The 18,849-nt window shown below is 47.4% G+C and overlaps 1 protein-coding gene across 5 annotated transcripts in view; it reads left to right on the forward strand.

Moving 5' to 3' along the window:
- Positions 1-1,672: 1,672 nt before the first annotated feature.
- Positions 1,673-18,849, forward strand: part of klf12b (Kruppel like factor 12b) — a 69,381-nt gene continuing 52,204 nt past the window's right edge. The window contains exons 1-4 of one of the 5 annotated variants that reach the window (XM_061841673.1): positions 2,289-2,526; positions 2,622-2,713; positions 16,330-16,737; positions 17,680-17,969. Coding sequence is in view for 2 of the 5 variants with exons in the window: in XM_061841670.1 (XP_061697654.1) it covers positions 1,853-1,935; positions 2,622-2,713 (175 nt within the window). In the remaining 3 variants the exon portion in view is untranslated. Of the gene's footprint in view, positions 1,940-2,287; positions 2,527-2,621; positions 2,714-16,329; positions 17,970-18,849 lie in introns of those variants that run through there. The other 4 variants (XM_061841674.1, XM_061841675.1, XM_061841670.1 and 1 more) reach the window with 4 other exon arrangements.

Genomic DNA, 18,849 nt, shown 5'->3' on the forward strand with positions numbered 1-18,849 from the left:
AAACAAGTCCTATTTTTATGACGGGGGAGAAAAAAAAACTCTTATGTGAAAAAATCTTAATTTCAAGGTTTTAAAAAGTGTTCTAAGTGGGGGGAGAAACTCATTCATGAGGGAAAAAACACTTATGGAAAATATTGAAGTGGAAAAACTTTGATATTTATATTCTGTTACGATGAGAAGAAAATGCCTTTTCTCAAAAAGCGTTTAGGAAAAACTAGCAAAAGTACGGCAGCACGGTGGAACAGCCGGTTAGAGCGTCTGCATCACAGTTCTGAGGCCGGGGTTCAAATCCTGGCTTCCTGGTTCATGGTTCTACCCGTGCCTGTGTGGCTTTTCTCTGGGAACTCTGGTTTCCTCCCACATCCCCAAAACATGAATTGAAGCCTCTAAATTGCCCCGTTGGTATGATTGTGAGTGCGACTGTTTGTCTCGATGTGGCCCGCGATTGGCTGGCAACCAGTTCAGCGTGAAGTCGGGATAGGCTCCAGCACTTCCGCAACCTTTGTGAGGATAATCGGCTCATATTGATGGACAGCAAATGTACGAGAAAATGCTGGTAATGTACGAGAATCCCACGAAAGGTTTGAACCTGCGTCTTGCGAAAACTCCCCAAACCTCAGCCGCTTCCCAAAAATCTACAGCTGCACGTGAACGCATCCGACTGCAAAATCTCAAAACAATCGACGGGGTCCAGAATAAGGTTGATTGTGGAAGAAAGTATTCATGAAATGGAGTAAAGTACAAAGTCGGAAAATGTATTCAAATACCAAAGGTAACGTGTGTTTTCTCCCACGGTGGTTTGCTCCACGCTGGGAGAGAAAAGGCGCCGCGACCCCCCGCGGAGAGCCCGAGGCCGGCCGGAGAAGGCGGGCAGAATTTGGGAGGTCTGGGCCGGGATTTGGAGCGCCCAACCCTCCCGATGACGACGCGACCAAAAAACTCGATGATCGCATATGATTGTCTCTTCTTATCCGGCCTGGTGTTGCGCGACTCAAAGGATCCCGATCTGCTCTGTTTCAACCCCCCCCAAGCGCCTCCTCCTACTCTCTTGGCGACGCCGGCTGACTGCTCGGCCTCCTGGGGGGGAAAAAAAGAATTGCGAGTGATTCAATTACACGGGGCATTATTGGCCCGATGATGATGAGGAGGATTATGAGGACGCTGAGGATGTGACAACTGTTACGTGGGAATTCAGACCAACGTCCCCCTTTGTTCCAACCAGCAAAAATGCGACAAGGTTGCATTCGGTTGCGTTTCTGACAATTTCATCTCACAAACAGCTAGCGAAGACAAAATAGGCGTTCAAGAACACAGGAGCTGAGCCACAACGGCGAAGAGTCACCGAGGTTGAACGAGTGTTCCCAGACAAGCAAAAGTTAGCGCAAGTTCCAGCCGGTCCAAAAACGAAAGGCAGCAAGCGTCGGTGTAGTTTCCCAGAGCAGCGGTGAGGTCGTAAGAAGAAGCCCCGTTGTCCGTCTTTCTCGTCCTTGGATAGGTAATCCTTGAAATATTTCAGACTGCCGCGTCAAAAAGAACACAAAGAGTTCGCATTACACGGACATAAGAGCATTAGAGGAAACTGTGTCACATCATAAGGACTTAAAGGGCCACTGTCATTCATGGAAAAAAACGGCAGCCGTTAGGGTTAGGGTTAGCCGTTTTTTTTCCACCACACAACATGATTTTGACGTATTTTTGACTATGAAAAAAAAATCCTCTCGAGGGATTTGTTTTCGAGAAGAAGCAGGAAGCGACGTACATGGCAGGACCGCCCTCAGGTGGACTCGTTCGTTTCCGTTAGTTTTACCTCCGGGAAGGTAGCTCGTTGTTCCTTCGTGTTAGCCAAAATGCCATGTTAGCAAGAGACCCGCTTCGTCGTGAAAAATGGATCGCACGGGTCCGATGGACGAGAGCTTCGTGGGTTCCAAATGACACGTAGGTGTGTACACAGCTACTAATAAAAAAAAAAACAATAGTTGGGGCGCGGAGGGGGGGGGGGGCGCAATCCATAAATCAGGGTTGCTAAATGTGTCGATGAAGGCTTCCGTGCCTCCGCAGGCCTTATGGATCGCTACCGGCCTTGTCGACAATTAATTTTCATTTTTTCGCGTAGACATTGAAGTAATAATCTTATATGCATTTGGCATTTCAATATCTATTTTAGAATGTTTATAGGGATGACACTAGACCTTTAAAAGTGTGAAAGGAAACAGTGTCACAAAGATCCGCATCATAACAACAATTTAAAAGCATAATCGGAAAACAAAGAGGGCAAAGAATAAAAATACACGCACACATAACACGACTGCGCCGCCGCTGCTCTTTCGTGGCCGCCTCGCCCGCATTCTTGCGCCTCAGCCTGCCGACTTTGTGCCGCTTTTGTACGCGAAAGCAAATTCGTCAAGTGTGAGTCGGCAAATGGACGAGGAGACGTCGTCAATGCAGTCCCGCGAGCCGTTTGGCAAACAGAACCTGCATTCGCGCAAAAGTCGGACACTGAAACGATTGTCTCAGGGAATTGTCAGGGTGTGAAAATAATAAGCCATAGCAGAGCAAAAGTATGGACAAAATATGAACTGTTCTGAAAGTAATGGCGCATGCCTGTGTCTGCTATTTTGCAGGTTGGTTCTTTCCTGGTTTGGGAGGACGACGTTAGCCCATGGAGCGTACCTGGTGTCATTCTGGCGGGGGGTCTTCCATCGTCACTCAATCGGTAAGGAGTGAAAACTATTTATTAGCTAGCTAGCGGCTACTTCCTGGTTCACGGAGAAGGATTTAAAGCAATAGGACAGCGTTTCAACCGGGTGACTCCGATTGCAAGAAAATCTTTTATCTCTTATCGGAGACAACAATGACTCGCTCGCTCCCTCGCTGGCTGGCGTTCTTTTGTTTGCTGCGTGGAATATCAAAATTGCTGTTTGTAGATTATAGTTGTCACCACAGATTCTCCTCATCGTCACAATCAACGCGATAACTGCTGAGGGTAAAAAAAAAAAAAAAGAAAAAGAAGAAGACGAAGCGTCACTTGAGACGAAGCAGGCAAGCGGCGACGCCAACGCGGGGGGGGGGGGGGGGTCGTCCCACGCGCACACACGCCCAAAAGCCCAAAATCCAAACACATCCCCTCTCGCGGGACCAGTGAGGCTCTCTTTAAAGTGCTGCCATCGTGGGTCTGCCCTATCTAGCCAGTGCAGACCCACAGATGCCATCCCTGGAGGGGGGGGGGCAGCGGGCCTGGAGCCTCATCTGCTCTGCCCAGAATACAAATGGGGCACACACACACTGACCACGAACAAGAAAGCGCTTCTGCCAGCTGAATTCCTCCATTAGCCATGATGGGAAGGCCCATCTGGTGTCAGAGGGTGCCCGAGCAAGCCAGTGTGTGACCGTGCACGCGTTGGCACCACACGCAGACACACAACTGGATTCTGTACTCGTCCAAAGAGACCCAAGTCACCGTGGAGTCAAATGGGAGCGGTTCAGTTTTGACTTTTGAGTTTCGGCTAGCGTGGGGAAGGCCTCGCTGGATGAAGTGGCTGGGGCATCTGATCCGGACGCCTCCCTGGTGAAGAGTTCCGGGTAGGTCTCACTGGAAAGAGCCCCCCCAGGATGATCCAGGACACGCCGGAGATACTTTGTCTCTCGGCTAGCGTGGGAAGGCCTCGCTGGATGAAGTGGCTGGGGTATTTGATCCGGATCCTTCACGGACACCTCCCCGGTGAAGAGTTCCGGGTAGGTCTCGCTGGAAAGAGCCCCCCCGGAATGATCCAGGACACGCCGGAGATACTTTGTCTCTCGGCTAGCGTGGGAAGGCCTCGCTGGATGAAGTGGCTGGGGCATCTGATCCGGATGCCTCCCGGACACCTCCCCGGTGAAGAGTTCCGGGTAGGTCTCACTTGAAAGAGCCCCCCCGGAATGACCCAGGACACCCCGGAGAGACTTTGTCTCTCTGCTAGCGTGGGAAGCCCTCAGTGGATGAAGTGGCTGGGGCATCTGATCCGGATGCCTCCCGGACACCTCCCCGGTGAGGGGTTCCGGGTAGGTCTCACTTGAAAGAGCCCCCCGGAATTTTATTTGACAGTGTAGCACTTGCGACAAGCGACTGTCAAGGTTTGGTCCCGCTTGTGCGTTTGCATATTAGTCAGCGCCTCGATTTTTTTTCATTTTTTATTTTTTATGAAGGTTACAAAGGAAGCCGTCACGTTAACGCCATCAAAGTGCGCGAGATTTGCCGATAAGACTCTTCGGGTCGGAGTTTACGAACGAGGAGCATTGGCGTTCTTCTCAGGAGCACGAAAAACCCTTTGTGACGGCAGCACCCGCAGCTTGCGCTCCAAACGGCGGACGTGTTGTTTCCGACCGAGCGTCTTACGGCAACGCGCAGCCTTTGAGATGTTCTCCCTGTTTTGGAAATTCCTGGAAGAGAGAGGAAAAAAAATAGCAGCCGAGTTAAAAATAGACATTGTTTAGCAGTGATGTCATTCCGTAAAGCCGGAGCGCTGAAGTTTCCCTTTCGCTCCCTGCGTAGCATCCGCATTGTGGATACAATAATAATAATAATAATAATAAAAAGACCATCATTCGTTTTGCCGTGGTACCCAAGGGTCCTTGAAGAATCAAGAAGGAAATAAAAAGTCATATGTTTATGTGAATATACACTTTCAGCGTTCACCACGTGCGTAAAAGTACAGAGCTTCAACAAAACAGCAAATTGCTTCAAAGTTAGACATTTTTTTAAAAACATATTTTTTAAATTCCAGACAAGAAGTCACAAGTCAAAAGTAAAAGGTAATATTTTTAAATAAAAGTTCTATCATGAAAGAAAAAAAAATGACAATATACAGTGATGCCTCGGTTCTCGACCACAATCAGTTCCAGAAAACGGTTCGAGAAGTGATTTGTTCGAAAACCGAATCGATGTTTCCCATTACAATAAATGGAATAGGAAATAATGCGTTCCAAGCCTAAAAAATTTGGCTTCTAAAAGCATTTTTTTTAGCTTTTCCTGATAATAAACTGCATAGTAGAAATACATGTACAATTCAGATACTTTATATAATAAAATAATTTAAGAAATATATGTATTTTTTGCTTAAAATGTATGCTTTAGTAGTAGAGTACGCTAGGGTGGGAGTGGATTGTTATATCTGTAGCGACAGATTAACAAAAGTGCAGAATAACTTTAAAGACGCAACTTGCCTTCTTTGGAGCCATGGTTGGGGGTTAACACGCTAGTCCCCGATTAGAAGAAAAACAACAGTTGCTACGTCTGTGTACAGAGGCTCCATCATACACAAAAACAAAAGTGCGCCGGTTGCACCGCGCGCGTTATGTCACTTCTGGGTTTTAAAACGGGGACGTTCGAGAACCGAGGCTTTGCTGTCAAGTGAAAATGCAGTCGCAAATTGAAGAAGAGAAATCAATTTTAAAAAAGCAAAGCTAAAATATGATGTTTTTCAAGGTCGAACAAATTATCATCTAATCTAGAAACAAACAAAAAAAGTGTCATTTGGTAGAAGGTCTTTCTCTAACAACGACGACAAAAGGTTGAATTGAAACAATCAACCGAACGTGCATATTTTTGGAACGTGTCGTATGCATTTATTGATCAAACATTATTTTTCGTATCAAACCAAACTTTATTTAAATCGCAGTTTTCACACACAAAAATGCAACACAAAATGCTTGCCAAAAATCAAAAGACAAAACAATAGATGGCAAAAGATGAACCCCACCCATACACACACTGGTAATAACAATAATACATGTTGCAGTACAACAACACGTATTGGCAACTGAGGAAAAGCGGTGCAGCAGCCCACGCTGCAGGGAGCCAGTGGCCACCCCAGACCGCCCCAACCCCGAAAGACCAGGGTAACCCCTGCCTCCACCATCCGAACCTCCCTGAGATCATCCCAGGACAATGTCCCCACACGTAGACCATAAACACTTCCCGGTGTGGAAGCCCCCTACAAGGAAAACAATGACGCTAAGAAGAAGTGGGGATGAAATGATACCCCCCAAAAAAAACAAAAAACAAACACAAACTGAGAGGGCGAGTCTCAAGTCCTCTCTCACAAGCATCCACAGGTTCTGCAGGCCGGATGTTCTCTGGCACGCTCTTCCACGACTTGGACTCGTAACGGCTGAACGCAGAAGGACTCCCCGTGGGTTTTTCCACGTCTATGTTTGAAATTCTATGTCGAAAGGTCGCGCAGGAGGGCCTCGTTCCGGTGTCGTGAACTTCGGACCATTTGAACGTCGGGAAGGTCGTCGGCGTTGCAGAGGTTGGCGGAAAAGTCGCGCGGCGTCCAAGGCCTCCGTCACCCGGCGGTCTGGAGAAGCGCTCGCCACGCGCAACACGGGCAGGAACGCGAACTTCCGCTAAGACCGACTCGGGAACGAGGAATTGATGTGACGAGCAGACGTTTGCGCCCAGAGAGATACGGCGAGTCCTCCCGGAAATATCTCGTCCGCCCACCGCAGTCTTACGCCTCAAAACTCAAAACAAAAAACAAAAAAATGGTTTGTTGCGCCGCAATGTGTGTCTTTTTGACGAACGCCCCCATTCACCTCTCGCCGCACACACGGCCATTTAAACACTGTGACAAGACTAATTTGGGCCGCTTGGGAGAAAAAGGGAGTGAGTGAGGTGGGGGGGGGGGCGCAAGTCGATTCTCCACAGTTGGGGCGAGAGAGAAGCTGTTGCTATGGCAACTCTCAGGCAGCTCGTGTTTGGAGAGCACTGGCTGTACCCAAACGCCCGTGAGGGGAGGGGGGGGGGGCAACGTGAGGCCTCTCAACAAAAGAGCAGCAGCAGAGGAGGGTTGGCGTCTCGGTGCAACTGTTGATGACAGGACTGACGGCTGCGAGGGGGGGGGGGGGGGCGTGGCCTATCTTGCATTGGCTTCCGGTGTCAAGTGCGTTGTCATCTGTTCAGGCTGCAGCGATGGTAACTTCCTGCATGTCATCTTCCCTTCTCCTTTCCTTCTCCTTTTTTTTGGGGGGGGGGGGAAGCAAATAAATGAGTAAAAGGTCCCACGGTCACAGAAAAACGCAAACATTTGGTTTTCCAACCATCCAAACATGATCATCCTCATAAAGGTCACAGGTGAACTGGAACCTATCGCTGCTAACGCTGAGGGGGGCGGGGCGTCAAATAGTTGTCGGCCAATCGCAGATATCGCAGATCAATTTTTGTTGACATGAATGTAAAAAGAAAAAAAAAGACCAAGTAAAAGTAAAAGCTTTCAAATTCAAGCTCACATGGTGGCATAATTGTTGGGCCGCATTCCCAAAATATGCACATAAAAGGTTATTTTTGCTGTGAATCTATGAAACAAAAACTAAACATTCGTGCGGAAACTCATTTTTTTTTTTTGTTGTGTTAGCAGCAAATCGACAAGAATTTTTTTTTTCCAAGTAGTCACAACCTCAGAAAAGAATGTAAAAAATGCCATATTGATTCAATAAAAAGTATTAGGTTACCAAGGGTAAGACATTTTTTGAAGGGAAAAATAGTACTTGGTAAAAGATTAATATTAAATTATAATATTAATGTGTGAAATATTTTAAAAATAAAATAGTAATTGTATATTCCTAAAACTAAATGACCAAAAAAAAAAAAAATCTGAATTTTGACTAATTTGATTGCACAGGTGGAGCGCTGAGTAACAACGATAGGAAACAAAATTAATATTTTCAGACAAAAATCTGACCAGGAAACGAAAAGCCAGGTCGATTTGTAAGAAATAAATCACAGTTACATGAAGACAAAAATATGAGGAAAAAGGTGAATAATTAAGAATATTTACAATATTTACATAATACAAATATACATCATATATATTATATGTAATATATGCTGTATGATATATTATAATATATACATAATACAATATTTACCTTTTTACAAGAAAAACTATTTTACGAGTAAAAGGTTTTGAAGGCAAATGTTTGACAAAAAAAAAGCATTTTTCTCAAAAAGTCACAAGCTAACGAGGATAAAAACAATTTTGGAAAGATTAAGGGGAAATGATGAAAATCATCAATTGGATCAAAATGGCTTGCTCACCTCATCACGGCGCTGCTTTGTCCTGGACGTTGATTGGCTGGCAGCCAGCCAATCACCACCCTCGTACTTTTCCATAGCGAGATCTCGACGCGCACGTGTCAGCGCCCGGAGGGCGAAAGACTGCGGCCGACGCTCGGCGTCGAGGTCGCGGCGGTCCCGCTGGCGCGTCGGGGAGGCCGACCTCGGCGGGGCCCGACCGAGAGATGGCCCGCGGGGTGACCCGGCGAGCCCGCGCCGGCCCGCTCGGTCCGTGCAGGTGTACTGACGCCTGGGTAAACACACACAGCACAGCAAGCCCGCGGACACACACACACACACACACGCACACGTGCAAATCCGGTGGACCCTCGTAGGCACCCTCGGCTAGCAGATGCGCTGACGCTCCATTTCCCATTTCTCTGAGTTCTTCTGTCACTTCTGTGAGTATTTATTTTTCCATTTGTATTTTTTTTTTTTTTCCCCCCATATCGCTCACTCGCACACACAATATCAGGCTGGAAGAATCCCATCTGCTGGTTTACACGACACATTTGTGGATTCAGATGCACGTCAAAAAAAAAAAAAAAAAACACGTAGAAATTCCTGATTTAATGCTTACAATCCTCCTCTGCGGCATTCGTTATTCTATTAAAAGCCACGTCCCCAAATAGTCATTTAAATAAAAAGTCTTTGCTTACTACAGTCAGTTATGGCTCAATAATAATTTTGCCTCCTAAATTCAATGTCATTTAAAGAGAGTTCACGGTTGAACTTATTACACGGCACAATTACTGTCCAGAGACGTTATCATCATAAAAAAAATGAAGGCTACCGAGTGGGCTGGATGTGGAGGATGTCTTCAGTTATGCTTTTTAAGTTTCAAAAATTAACTCACTCTAAATTCTCATTTTAAATACTAGATCACATTACCGGTAAACATGCTACTATATTAGCATGCTAATGCTTCTATTAAGAGCGAAGGTGTGGATGGAGTTCTCCAAAAGGTAAATATGAGTCTTTTGTTTTTGTTTTTTGCTGCCCGTAGTCTTGTTCATCACATGAAGAAAAGGAAGAACCCGTTCAATTTTTGTTTTGGCAAAATTCTTGACAAAAGTCGCCCTAGCGTCACGTGTAGTTGTCGTTGTAGCCAAGTACGACGGCCGTTATTCCGTACCAAGGTCCAGAAAGCGAGCCGGATCGGCCGGGGCGGTCCACAGGTTGTTCCACCGTCAGCGTGGTCGCTTTTTGAACACAGTTGAAGAGATGCTGCGTGGCGTGGGGGGGGGGCCACGTCGCACAACGGGCATTTATCGACGACGTCGTTGTCGAGTCGATGCTGATAGTTGTTCAGTTGCGATGGCGTCGATCTCACGGGCCGCGGGAGTTGTCTTTCCGATTCGGCTACTGGACGCTACACGGTGTTTGGTTTGTAGCCGGCGATCCCGTCGGCTATCGCCCGTAATCCTCTGCATCGACGGACGGCCGATGAAAGTACTGCTCCATCGATGGCTCGATATCTCGGACGTTTTTTTTGCTGCGCAACGCTTCTTGCCTCGTCATCTCGTGAGTAGAATGTCTGGCGAGTTTAGCACTGAAGCGTGTATTGTTTTGTGAACATCACATCGAAGGAATTTAGACTCGGCGTGTCGCCGATCGATGGAAGCCATTTTGTGGCAGAGTTTTGAGCTGCCTGGAGGGAGTCCCAGTCGGTTGGCTTCAGGTTGGGAGCATCATGTGTCACACATGCTAACAGCAGCTTGGCACGTTGTTGCCTTAAATTTGGACATTATTAGTTACTTACTTACTTTGTTACCCCATAGTCTCCACTTGGCTGCTGCTCACTGTTCCATTGCCACACTTGGGACACTCTCGGATGAAATTTCAAACCATTTATAATTTAGGAAAGACAGCTAGAAACGAACAAAAATACGCATAATGTTAGCTTACTCTTTGGGTGTACACATCGTGGGCCTTGCACGGTCCCCACTTGGCTGTCGCCTTCCTTTTTTGTTGTCCTCACTTTCCTCAGTCTCAAAAGTTTGCAAAAAAGTGTACGGGCAAGCTGCAATCGGCTAGATAGACCACAGACCCGCCCCCCCCCCCAAAAAAAAAAGTGGGTGTCCAGGATCAAAGGCGAGCAGCTGCTTTGATCGGCCTCCGTGTCAATCGCAGGAAGCAGCAGACCGATTCCCCGATTTCGGTCGATCCATCGTCCTGGGAGGAATGCGAGGGTCTTCGCCGTCACGTGTCAGCACTGATGACATCATCTTTAACGCCGCACGCATTTCGCGACCTTTTGGAAATGTTCCGGTTCTCTCCCAAAACGAGAAATTCAATGACGGCTCATTCTCGTGAAATGAAAAATGAGATTGGCAGGTGGCATCCGGTCGTAGCTTTTCAGCATGTACACCTGCATCAAATTATATTTTAATTATCGATTACAACAGTGATATGTGTAATAGAAATTGATCAATTAAAAAAAAATACAAAGTCGAATGTAAAATGAACATTAAAACACATTTGGAAAAGTGCACTTAGTTTCTCTTGTTGTCTCATCTGATAGATCGGAATATAAAATGAAATCCGAATAGGAACAATAATGCACGAATTTCCAAATTGATTTGAAAACTGCGGAAAGTGATAAAGTTCTTTCAATATTCAAAATCGCGGCTTTTTGCTTCCGAGCAGTGACCTCACTTTCAAAATGGCTGACAGGAAGAGGAGAGCCAGAAACAAAAAATAAAACAAACAAACAAAAAAAAAAGGTTTTTTTTTTAACCCTTTGTGGGCAGGGTTTGCAAATTTGCAACAGGTTTAATATAATCGAAAATTTTAAGCCCAGAGTATCGTTTTCTGCAAAATTTGATTTGGTTAAACTATAAAATGTAAATATTTAAGCTGCTGTCAAATTTTGCTTGAAATGTAATGAGCAAGTTTGAGGCAATACGCAGAATAAATTCGCGCAAATCCCGTTTGCAGTATTGTGGGCCGGAGTCTCCGCTTGGCTGCAGCGATGTCTTTTCTTTCACTGCCCTCAGTCTCCTCTTGGGTAACGTTTTTTCCAATATATATATATATAATATTTTGCAGTACACCGTCGTTCACCACCACTGTCGTCGTTTTCTTAGCGTGTTTGTCAGCGAGCGATGCCTTCAATGCAGCGCAGTTTTTGTAGTTTTCGAGTTAAAAAAACAACAGCTACTGATGTTCATAGCACAAATATGACTTAAAATGCTATCATATGGCTGCAGAAGTATTATAATCTGAGCAATAATCTTGTCTGAAATACTTGTCCCGCACACATTCTTCAAATTTTCAAACGGTGTCGAATCGGAAGCTCCTTTCCGGAGAATTTTCGCCCCCGCGCATTTTTGTCACGCTTGACTAATTGACGAACGGTCTTACAATAATTTGATGAGATCGGGTGGGCTGATGCAAGCTCGCAACGCTAATAACGTTTTGATGTCTCCGGAAGCCTCGGCGACGATGGCCCGCAAATGAACCCCCGGACGCCCAGATTTTTCTGCGGCGGCGGGGTGACGCGTTAGCAGTCGCTCGGTGGCGTCTCAGGTGCTTAATAAGCCCCGCCGGGGACAGAAGCCCGTTTTGGCCCGTCCGACACCCCCGCAAGATGCCGTCACTGGCTCGCCACCCCCACATTTGATGACTTCCTCTGTCTTCGAGCTCACGGTCAGAAATTTGAGGGGAGCTCATGTTCGAAAACAATACAGTGCACGACAAATTGAGTAGAATCTCCCCCCCCACCCCCCCACCCAAAACAAAACAAAACAATGCACTGAATTCAGGAAACAACAGCTTTTGACAAAGTCTTATTATTTTGGATTTTTTTTCTGATGGTGTAGTGGTACACACGCCTGCCCTTGGTGCGTGCAGCGTGGGATCGATTCCCGCTCAGCGACGGTGTCGATATCTGCCCTGCGACTGACCGGCGACCAGTTCAGGGTGTAGTCGGCCTTCCGCCCGAAGCTGGCTGGGCTAGGCTCCATCTTTCCTGAAACCCTTGTGAGGATAAGCAGCTTGGATAATGACATGACCCGGTACCCGCCTGTGTTGAGTTTTCATCTTGTCCCCGTGCTTGTGTGGGTTTTCTCCAGGCGCTCGGGTTTCCTCCCACGTCCTCAAAACTTGCAGCATTAATTGGACACTCTAAATTGCCCCTAGGTGCGATTGTGAGTGCGGCTGTTTGTCTCTATCTGCCCTGCGATTGGCTGGCAACCAGTTCAGGGTGGACCCCCCCCCCCTCCTGCCCGCTGAGAGCCGGGATAGGCTCCAGCACTCCTGCACCCTTTGTGAGGATAAACAGCAAAGAAAATGGATGGAAGGATAGAAAGACAGTGACGGCTTGGTTCTCGACCACAATCCGTTCCAGAAAACTGTTTGAGAAGTGAGTTGTTCGAAAACTTAAGTCGAGGTTTCCCATTACAATGAATGGAAAAAGAAATAATGTGTTCCAAGCCTAAAAAAAATGGGCTTTAGCTTTTCATGATAGTAAACCGCATAGGAGAAAAATACATGTATCGTTTAAATACTTCAAATAATTTCATAAATATATTTATTTTTTGCTTAAAATGTATGCTTTAGTAGTAGAGTACGCTGGGGTGGGAGCGCATGGCCATATCTGTAGCGACTCGACCCCCAGCCTTGTAAACTTTTTTTGTTGTTTTTTTTGGACAAAAGTGCAGAATAACTTTAAACAAGCAACTTGCCTTCTTTGTAGCCATGATTGGGGGTCAACACGGTAGTCCTCCATAAGAAGAGTCACTACTGGGAAAGGTTTTTTCGGGTGGCTGGGGGGGGGGGGGGGGCCTTCAAATTGACAATAACGAAGCGTGTCGTGGGTCAACTGGTCTGGCCGCACACGATGTTATTTCCGTTTTTTTTTTTCCGGGGACGTTCGAATACCGATTTTGGTTCAAACACAAGCGCAAAAATCTTGAAATTTTCGTTCCAAAACCGAGGCTTTACTGTTGAGTGTAATATTTTGGGAGCCGGCTTTCTTTATTTTCTCCATGTTTATGGCCGCAGTTGTTTTGAGGACGTGTCCTTGAAAATAGTTGATTTCATAATGCAAAATAGGGCTTTCTTTTGTGCAATTCCTGACAAGATTCTCTCAAGACGCTATCGCCTTGTTGCAACTTGATCTTGAATTGATGTTCCGAGACGACAGGATGGCCGTTTTTTTTCGTCCCCAATCCGCAAACTGCTTAACGGCGGCGAGCGTGACCGCGCTCCGTCGCATGGCTTTCAATTTCCTCGGGTTCCACAGGCTGTGATTTTCCCACACAGCGTGCGACACGTTCCCCCCCCCCCCACGTTGGTGTGTGCATTTGTATCTGTGTGTTTGAAATTAACCCAAAAAAAAAAAAAAAAAAACACACCGGCAACAAGAAGCAAAAGCCCATCCATCGGCGTTGCATCCGGATGATTGCAACAAGCAGTTCCACCTCCATCTCGCCGCTGCGGGCACTCGGCGATCCGAGCAATTCCCTCTCGCTCTGAGTGGTGTTTGTAGTATTTTAGGTGGGTGTGCTGCCGAGCGCTGCTGTAGGTGTCGTGGAGAAAAAAAAAAACAAAAAAACAACACCAAAAAAAAAACATTTTTTTCCTCCCCACAACAATTGTGTAACACGGTCCTCCTGCATCCCTTTTAGTGTACAAACAACTCAAAAGCTATGGAAGATTAAAAAAAAAAAAAAGAAAGAAAGAAAAGAAAATAATGTCGGGCATGCTTTTAAGCTTCTTTGTGCTTGGAAAAAAAAATCCATTAAAAGAAAAGGATGAATGGTTTTGCGTTCTTCATTTCGAGCCCATTAAAAACGGGGCCGCCAAGATTGCCCTCAGAGGGCCTCTTTGAAACGTGAAACCGTATAAACGGACAGTACACGTTGGCCTCATCGTTTTATTGGATAATTGCTTTTGACTTTTTAACCAATTACACGGACCCGAGATTGTGCGCAAAATGCTGCTGGTGTTCGTGTTTTGAAGCAAACCAAGTGACAATTTTTGTCCTCCATTTTGGATACAAAGTAGTGGTTGAACAATCATTTAGTTGGGTTTTCTCACCCCCAAAAATGACATTTGCTCAAAGTAGGAAAAGGACATTTTTGGCATGTACCATTAAAATATGGGGGTGTTTGTGTTTTGAAGCAAACCAAGTTACAATTTTAGAAACTACCTACATTTGCCCTCCCTTTTGGATGCACAGGAAGAGTTTAGCGCTCGCGCCGCGCTAACACAAGCGTGGTGCTAACGGTAGCGCAGCGCTAACGCTAGCACGGCGCTAATGCTATTGCGGCGCTGACAGTGCCAGTTAAAAAAAACTTACTGGTAAAAATCACTGAGACACGCTGGTAACACAGCAGCAATACGCTACAACAGCGCTACCGCTAGCGCAGCACAAAGATGGCCGGTAAAAGTCACTTCCTCGGCACATATATTTCACCGGTCTCATTCTTACCTTTTCCGTTCAAGTGTCGTCTTGCGGCCGTTAGAAAGAAAGGCACAAATTAGCCACATTACCGCACAAACCGCAGGGTTGAAAGCGTGTGGGGAAAAAAAGTCGCGTCTTGTAGGCTGGAAATTACGGTAATTATTATCGTCGCTAGCTATGACACATTCTTTCTTTCCCACAATCTGCTTTTTGACGCATTTTGGTGATGAAATGCAATTTTTTTTTTTTTTTTTTAGCTTTCTGGGAACGTGACGACATCAGCGTTAACGCGTCTTTTTCACTTTCAGTATGAAACGGGGTGTCGGCTTTCGAATACCGTAAATGTTGTGCGTGGGTGCAAAAATTAGCCGCATCACCGCATAAACCGCAGGGTTGAAAGCGTGTGGAAAAAAGTGGCGGTACAGGCTTTAAATCAACATAAATTCCACGGTAACTTTGTCGACGTACTTTTGTTGGTTCTGGTAAACGATGTTCAGGTTATTTGGTGTTTTAATTTGGTGGGTTTCTGCTTCCTGTTTTTGTTTGCTCGCCGTCGGCTTTCTGGGCCTCTCAGTCAGGGTTGGAATTGCCCGATTTCTTGCGGACAAATGACTGATTTGGATAGTCCGTGGCTCGTTGTGCATCGGAGTCCATCTGTTTGTCCAAAAGGAGCGCCGGATGAAGGAGTCGACCGCTGCCTTGCGTCCTCGTAAGACCCCGACTGGCCACGCAGCTGCCGAACGGCGGTCACTTTTCGGCAACAACCTGCGGGTTACGCCGGCGATGCAGCCTCCATCTTGGTCTTTTCCTCCGGCACGCTCGCTCGCCCGTCCGTCCCCTTCATTGAACTCACCCGGGCCCATCCATCATCGGTCTCGTCCCCTCCACCCCGGGCCGTGCGGACTGACAGGCAAACGCAAGCCGCTCGCTATCTGAGCTGAAACAGGAGGAATATTAAATGCTTGGCCCTCATTGTGCTACGGCGAGCATCTCTATCATCCCTTGCTCGAACCCAATTACAATGCTTCAAAACTCCCGGACGCACACACGAGTGTACATGCAGATGAGTCCTCGTGGATTCGCCCCCCCCAGGAGAGCCGCCGTGCCGAGACGGGAAAACCGAGACGCGTCCAAGCGGGATCGGGCGCTGGCCGCGACGTACTCGGATAAGAGCGCTCATTATCCAGTCTATTATCCAAGACGCTGCCATACATAAGTACCGTACGTACACAAAACATGTGACTTTGATAGTCGGTCAGTTTCAATCATAAAAACTTGAAAAATGGTTTCCCAATATCATTCCTGGAATTGAATACATTAAATTAATGGACTAAATGAAAAATCAAGTGTCACTCGGTACAAATAAAACATGAATCAAGTGAAATAAAATTTTATAAAATCACATTTAAAAAAGGAATATTAAGAAAAAACATACAATATGGCATGTGACACCTCTCTGTATGATCTTTATCGAGGTAGATAAAAATGTTTCACGTTAAAGAGTCTTCTCGACTGACCACAGACAGATCCACGTTCCGATCCAAGAAAAACAGACGCTGACGGCTCCGTCAAGAAACCATTTTAGTGCAGTTACCATGACAACAGTTTATCTCCTGTCGAAGTACAGGTGTGCAAATTGTCACGTTTGCGCTCATGATGTGCTCCAGTCAGCTGCTACTTGGATGACCAAACTATTTATTTCATTAATGTGCTAGTTTGAGGATTTTTTTTAACCATCTTATTATTTTTTTCCCCCCTAAAACTTTCACATGGATCTGAAAAGCAAGTCGGGTTTAATATTTTTTAAATGGGTGTTCTTCTCCAGTCCTATAGGGGGCGATAAAGGCGCTACGACCAGATGCCCACTGCCAATCTCGTGAAATGCCGCATCGCCTTCGGGATTTCGAACCCGCGTGACCGTGCGCCCCTACAAGTTTCACAGTTACCAGTTAAGTCAGATTTTATATTGTAACATGCACACGGACAAACACCGTAATTTCCGCAACTTTTTTTCACACGCTTTCGACCCCGCGGTTTTTGCGGTGATGCGGCTAATTTGTGCATTTTTTTCAAACTGCCGCAAGGGGGCGCTCGATCACAAAAGGTAAGAGTGAGACCAGAATATATGTGCCGAGGAAGTGACTTTTACTGGCCATATTAGTGCTGCGCTAGCGTTAGCACTGTGTTAGCGTGTTGCTGCTGTGTTACTGGCGGGTCTCAGTGATTTTTACTGGTAAGTTTTTTTTTTTTTTTTAATTGGCCCTTGTCAGTGCCGCGCTAGGATTAGTGTTAGCACCATGCCAGTGTTAGCGCCGCGCTAGTGTTAGCACCGCCTTAGCGTTAGCATTAGCGATGGGCTAGCGTTAAACCAGGCTGACGGCTACTTCCTGAGGACCGATCGTATGAAGGGCTACGTGACCTGTTTGCGGCAAATTTCAGACTCAGTTCATTCCACGTACATCAAATCTTTTCATTTTAATTTATTGCAGTAAATGACATTACAGGTATTTTTAAATATTAATTGACGTAAGCGAGTCAGATTCCGAATTTAAAGCAGAAATAATAGTAGCAATTTGTGGCCTATGGTATTTTTCGAACCTAGCTCGCGGGCGCCTTATATGGTATTTGCGGGGTACCATTCGCCCGCGGGCCCCGCGTTGGTGACCCCTGCGTTAAACCCTTTCTGCGTACCGTCTTTCATTGTAAATACGTCGCGTTTCGATGTGGGCACTTGCGCTTCGGCGTATGTAGCAAATGGTATTTTTTTTTCCTTTCCAAATGTACCGGGCGAGGTGCGCTCTGTAGGCCGGGAATTACGGTAAATATTCAAAAGTATGTAACCTTTTTCAACGCGAAGCGGTCATAATGGTGACGTAATAAGCGTGAGACGATCCGCTGTCCGAGCTAAATGTCTTCAAACCCAAATTGTATCTGGGTCTTATACGAAATAAACTCCAAGATATGAATGTCAACACAATCCTTCGAATTGTCAAATGTAGTCTCCTTTAAACAGGGAGTCACACCCGCGATGACGCCGCCCTCTGTGGAAAATAGCCGGGTGGTCAAGCGGATTCGCCCCCCCCCCGGTGTAATTCGACGCACGCTGGTCCAAGCTTCGACTGTATTGTCTCCTGTGTGTGTGTGTGTGTGCGTGCGTGCGTGCGTTTGTGAAAAGCCTCCGCCCAGCGGGTCCAGCCTCCGTCGGCGTCGGCGTCGGCGGCGGATCATGTGATGCGGGGTTAAGTCATTTGCAAGTACAACACAACTCTGTGCAGCGCTCCCCATTCATTTCCTGAGAGCTGCCTGCCTGCCTGCCTGCCTGCCTGCCTGCCTGCCTGCGCAGCAGCAGCAGCAGCTGAGAGGCACAAGGGGGAGGGAGGCGCGCACAGACGCACGAGTCCGGACTCACAGTCAGCCGAGGAGACGAGCCAGGAAAGCCGAACGGACTCCGCGGCTTCCGACCAGGTCTGTGTGCACTTTTGGTTTATTTCGCCTCCCGTCTTGCTTCGGCGGCGTCTCGCTTGCGCGTGCGACGGCTTCAGCTGTCATTGTCCGAGCGGAGATGACAGCTCGCCGAACGTGTCCGCGCCGCCAACCGACGAAGTTGAAATGCGCAACTTTTAAAGCGGCGGCAAAGTCGCGTCGAAGCGCGCCGGGAAAAGTTTGCGCCCTCTCGGAAAGAGTTTGCGGCTGTGTGTCGCTTGCTGTACGTGTGGCAGCTAAGAGACGGCGGCTGTTAGCAACGGGTTAAACATTCGGGCGGCTCGGGTAGCGGGAGGAAGGACGTGGGGGGCGGGGGCGGCGGCAGAACGTCGTGTGGGGATTTGTTTGCGGGGTTTGGTGTCTTGGATGTCATCGGCGCTGGTATTGATGGGGAGCCGTCAGGGTGGCCGGGAGAGGGAGAGAAAGGGGGAGAGAGACACCCCCGCCGGGGCAAGGCAAGGCAAGGCAAGGCAAGCTGACAGCAAAGGCATTTGGAAACGTAGTGAGGGCAGGCAGGGGGTGGGGGCGGGACGAAGGCGGGAGGGCGGCCTCCGCTCTCGGGTTTGATGTGGAAACCGAGCGCTGACCTCTGTGACGTTTGCCCAAAAGAGGCCCCCGCAAGGGGGGGGGGGCCCTTGACTGCGACTGCGTGACAGCTGTGTGAGTGCGCGGTTGAGACCCCCCCCCCCCCCCCCCCCGCAGGTCGCTTGATGTTCATCGGCCGAGGATGTTAGCGTGCAATTGGACCCTCACTTTAAGCGTGAGCGGCAGGGGGGCGGGGGCGGTGGTGGGGGTCTGTCCACCTGCATTATCCCCAAATATCGCAACAATCCGCCGAATACAAAATGTAGCAATCGCCGGT

Source organism: Syngnathoides biaculeatus, chromosome 14 (genome assembly GCF_019802595.1).
Source record: "Syngnathoides biaculeatus isolate LvHL_M chromosome 14, ASM1980259v1, whole genome shotgun sequence".
Classification (NCBI taxonomy): Eukaryota; Metazoa; Chordata; class Actinopteri; order Syngnathiformes; family Syngnathidae; genus Syngnathoides; species Syngnathoides biaculeatus.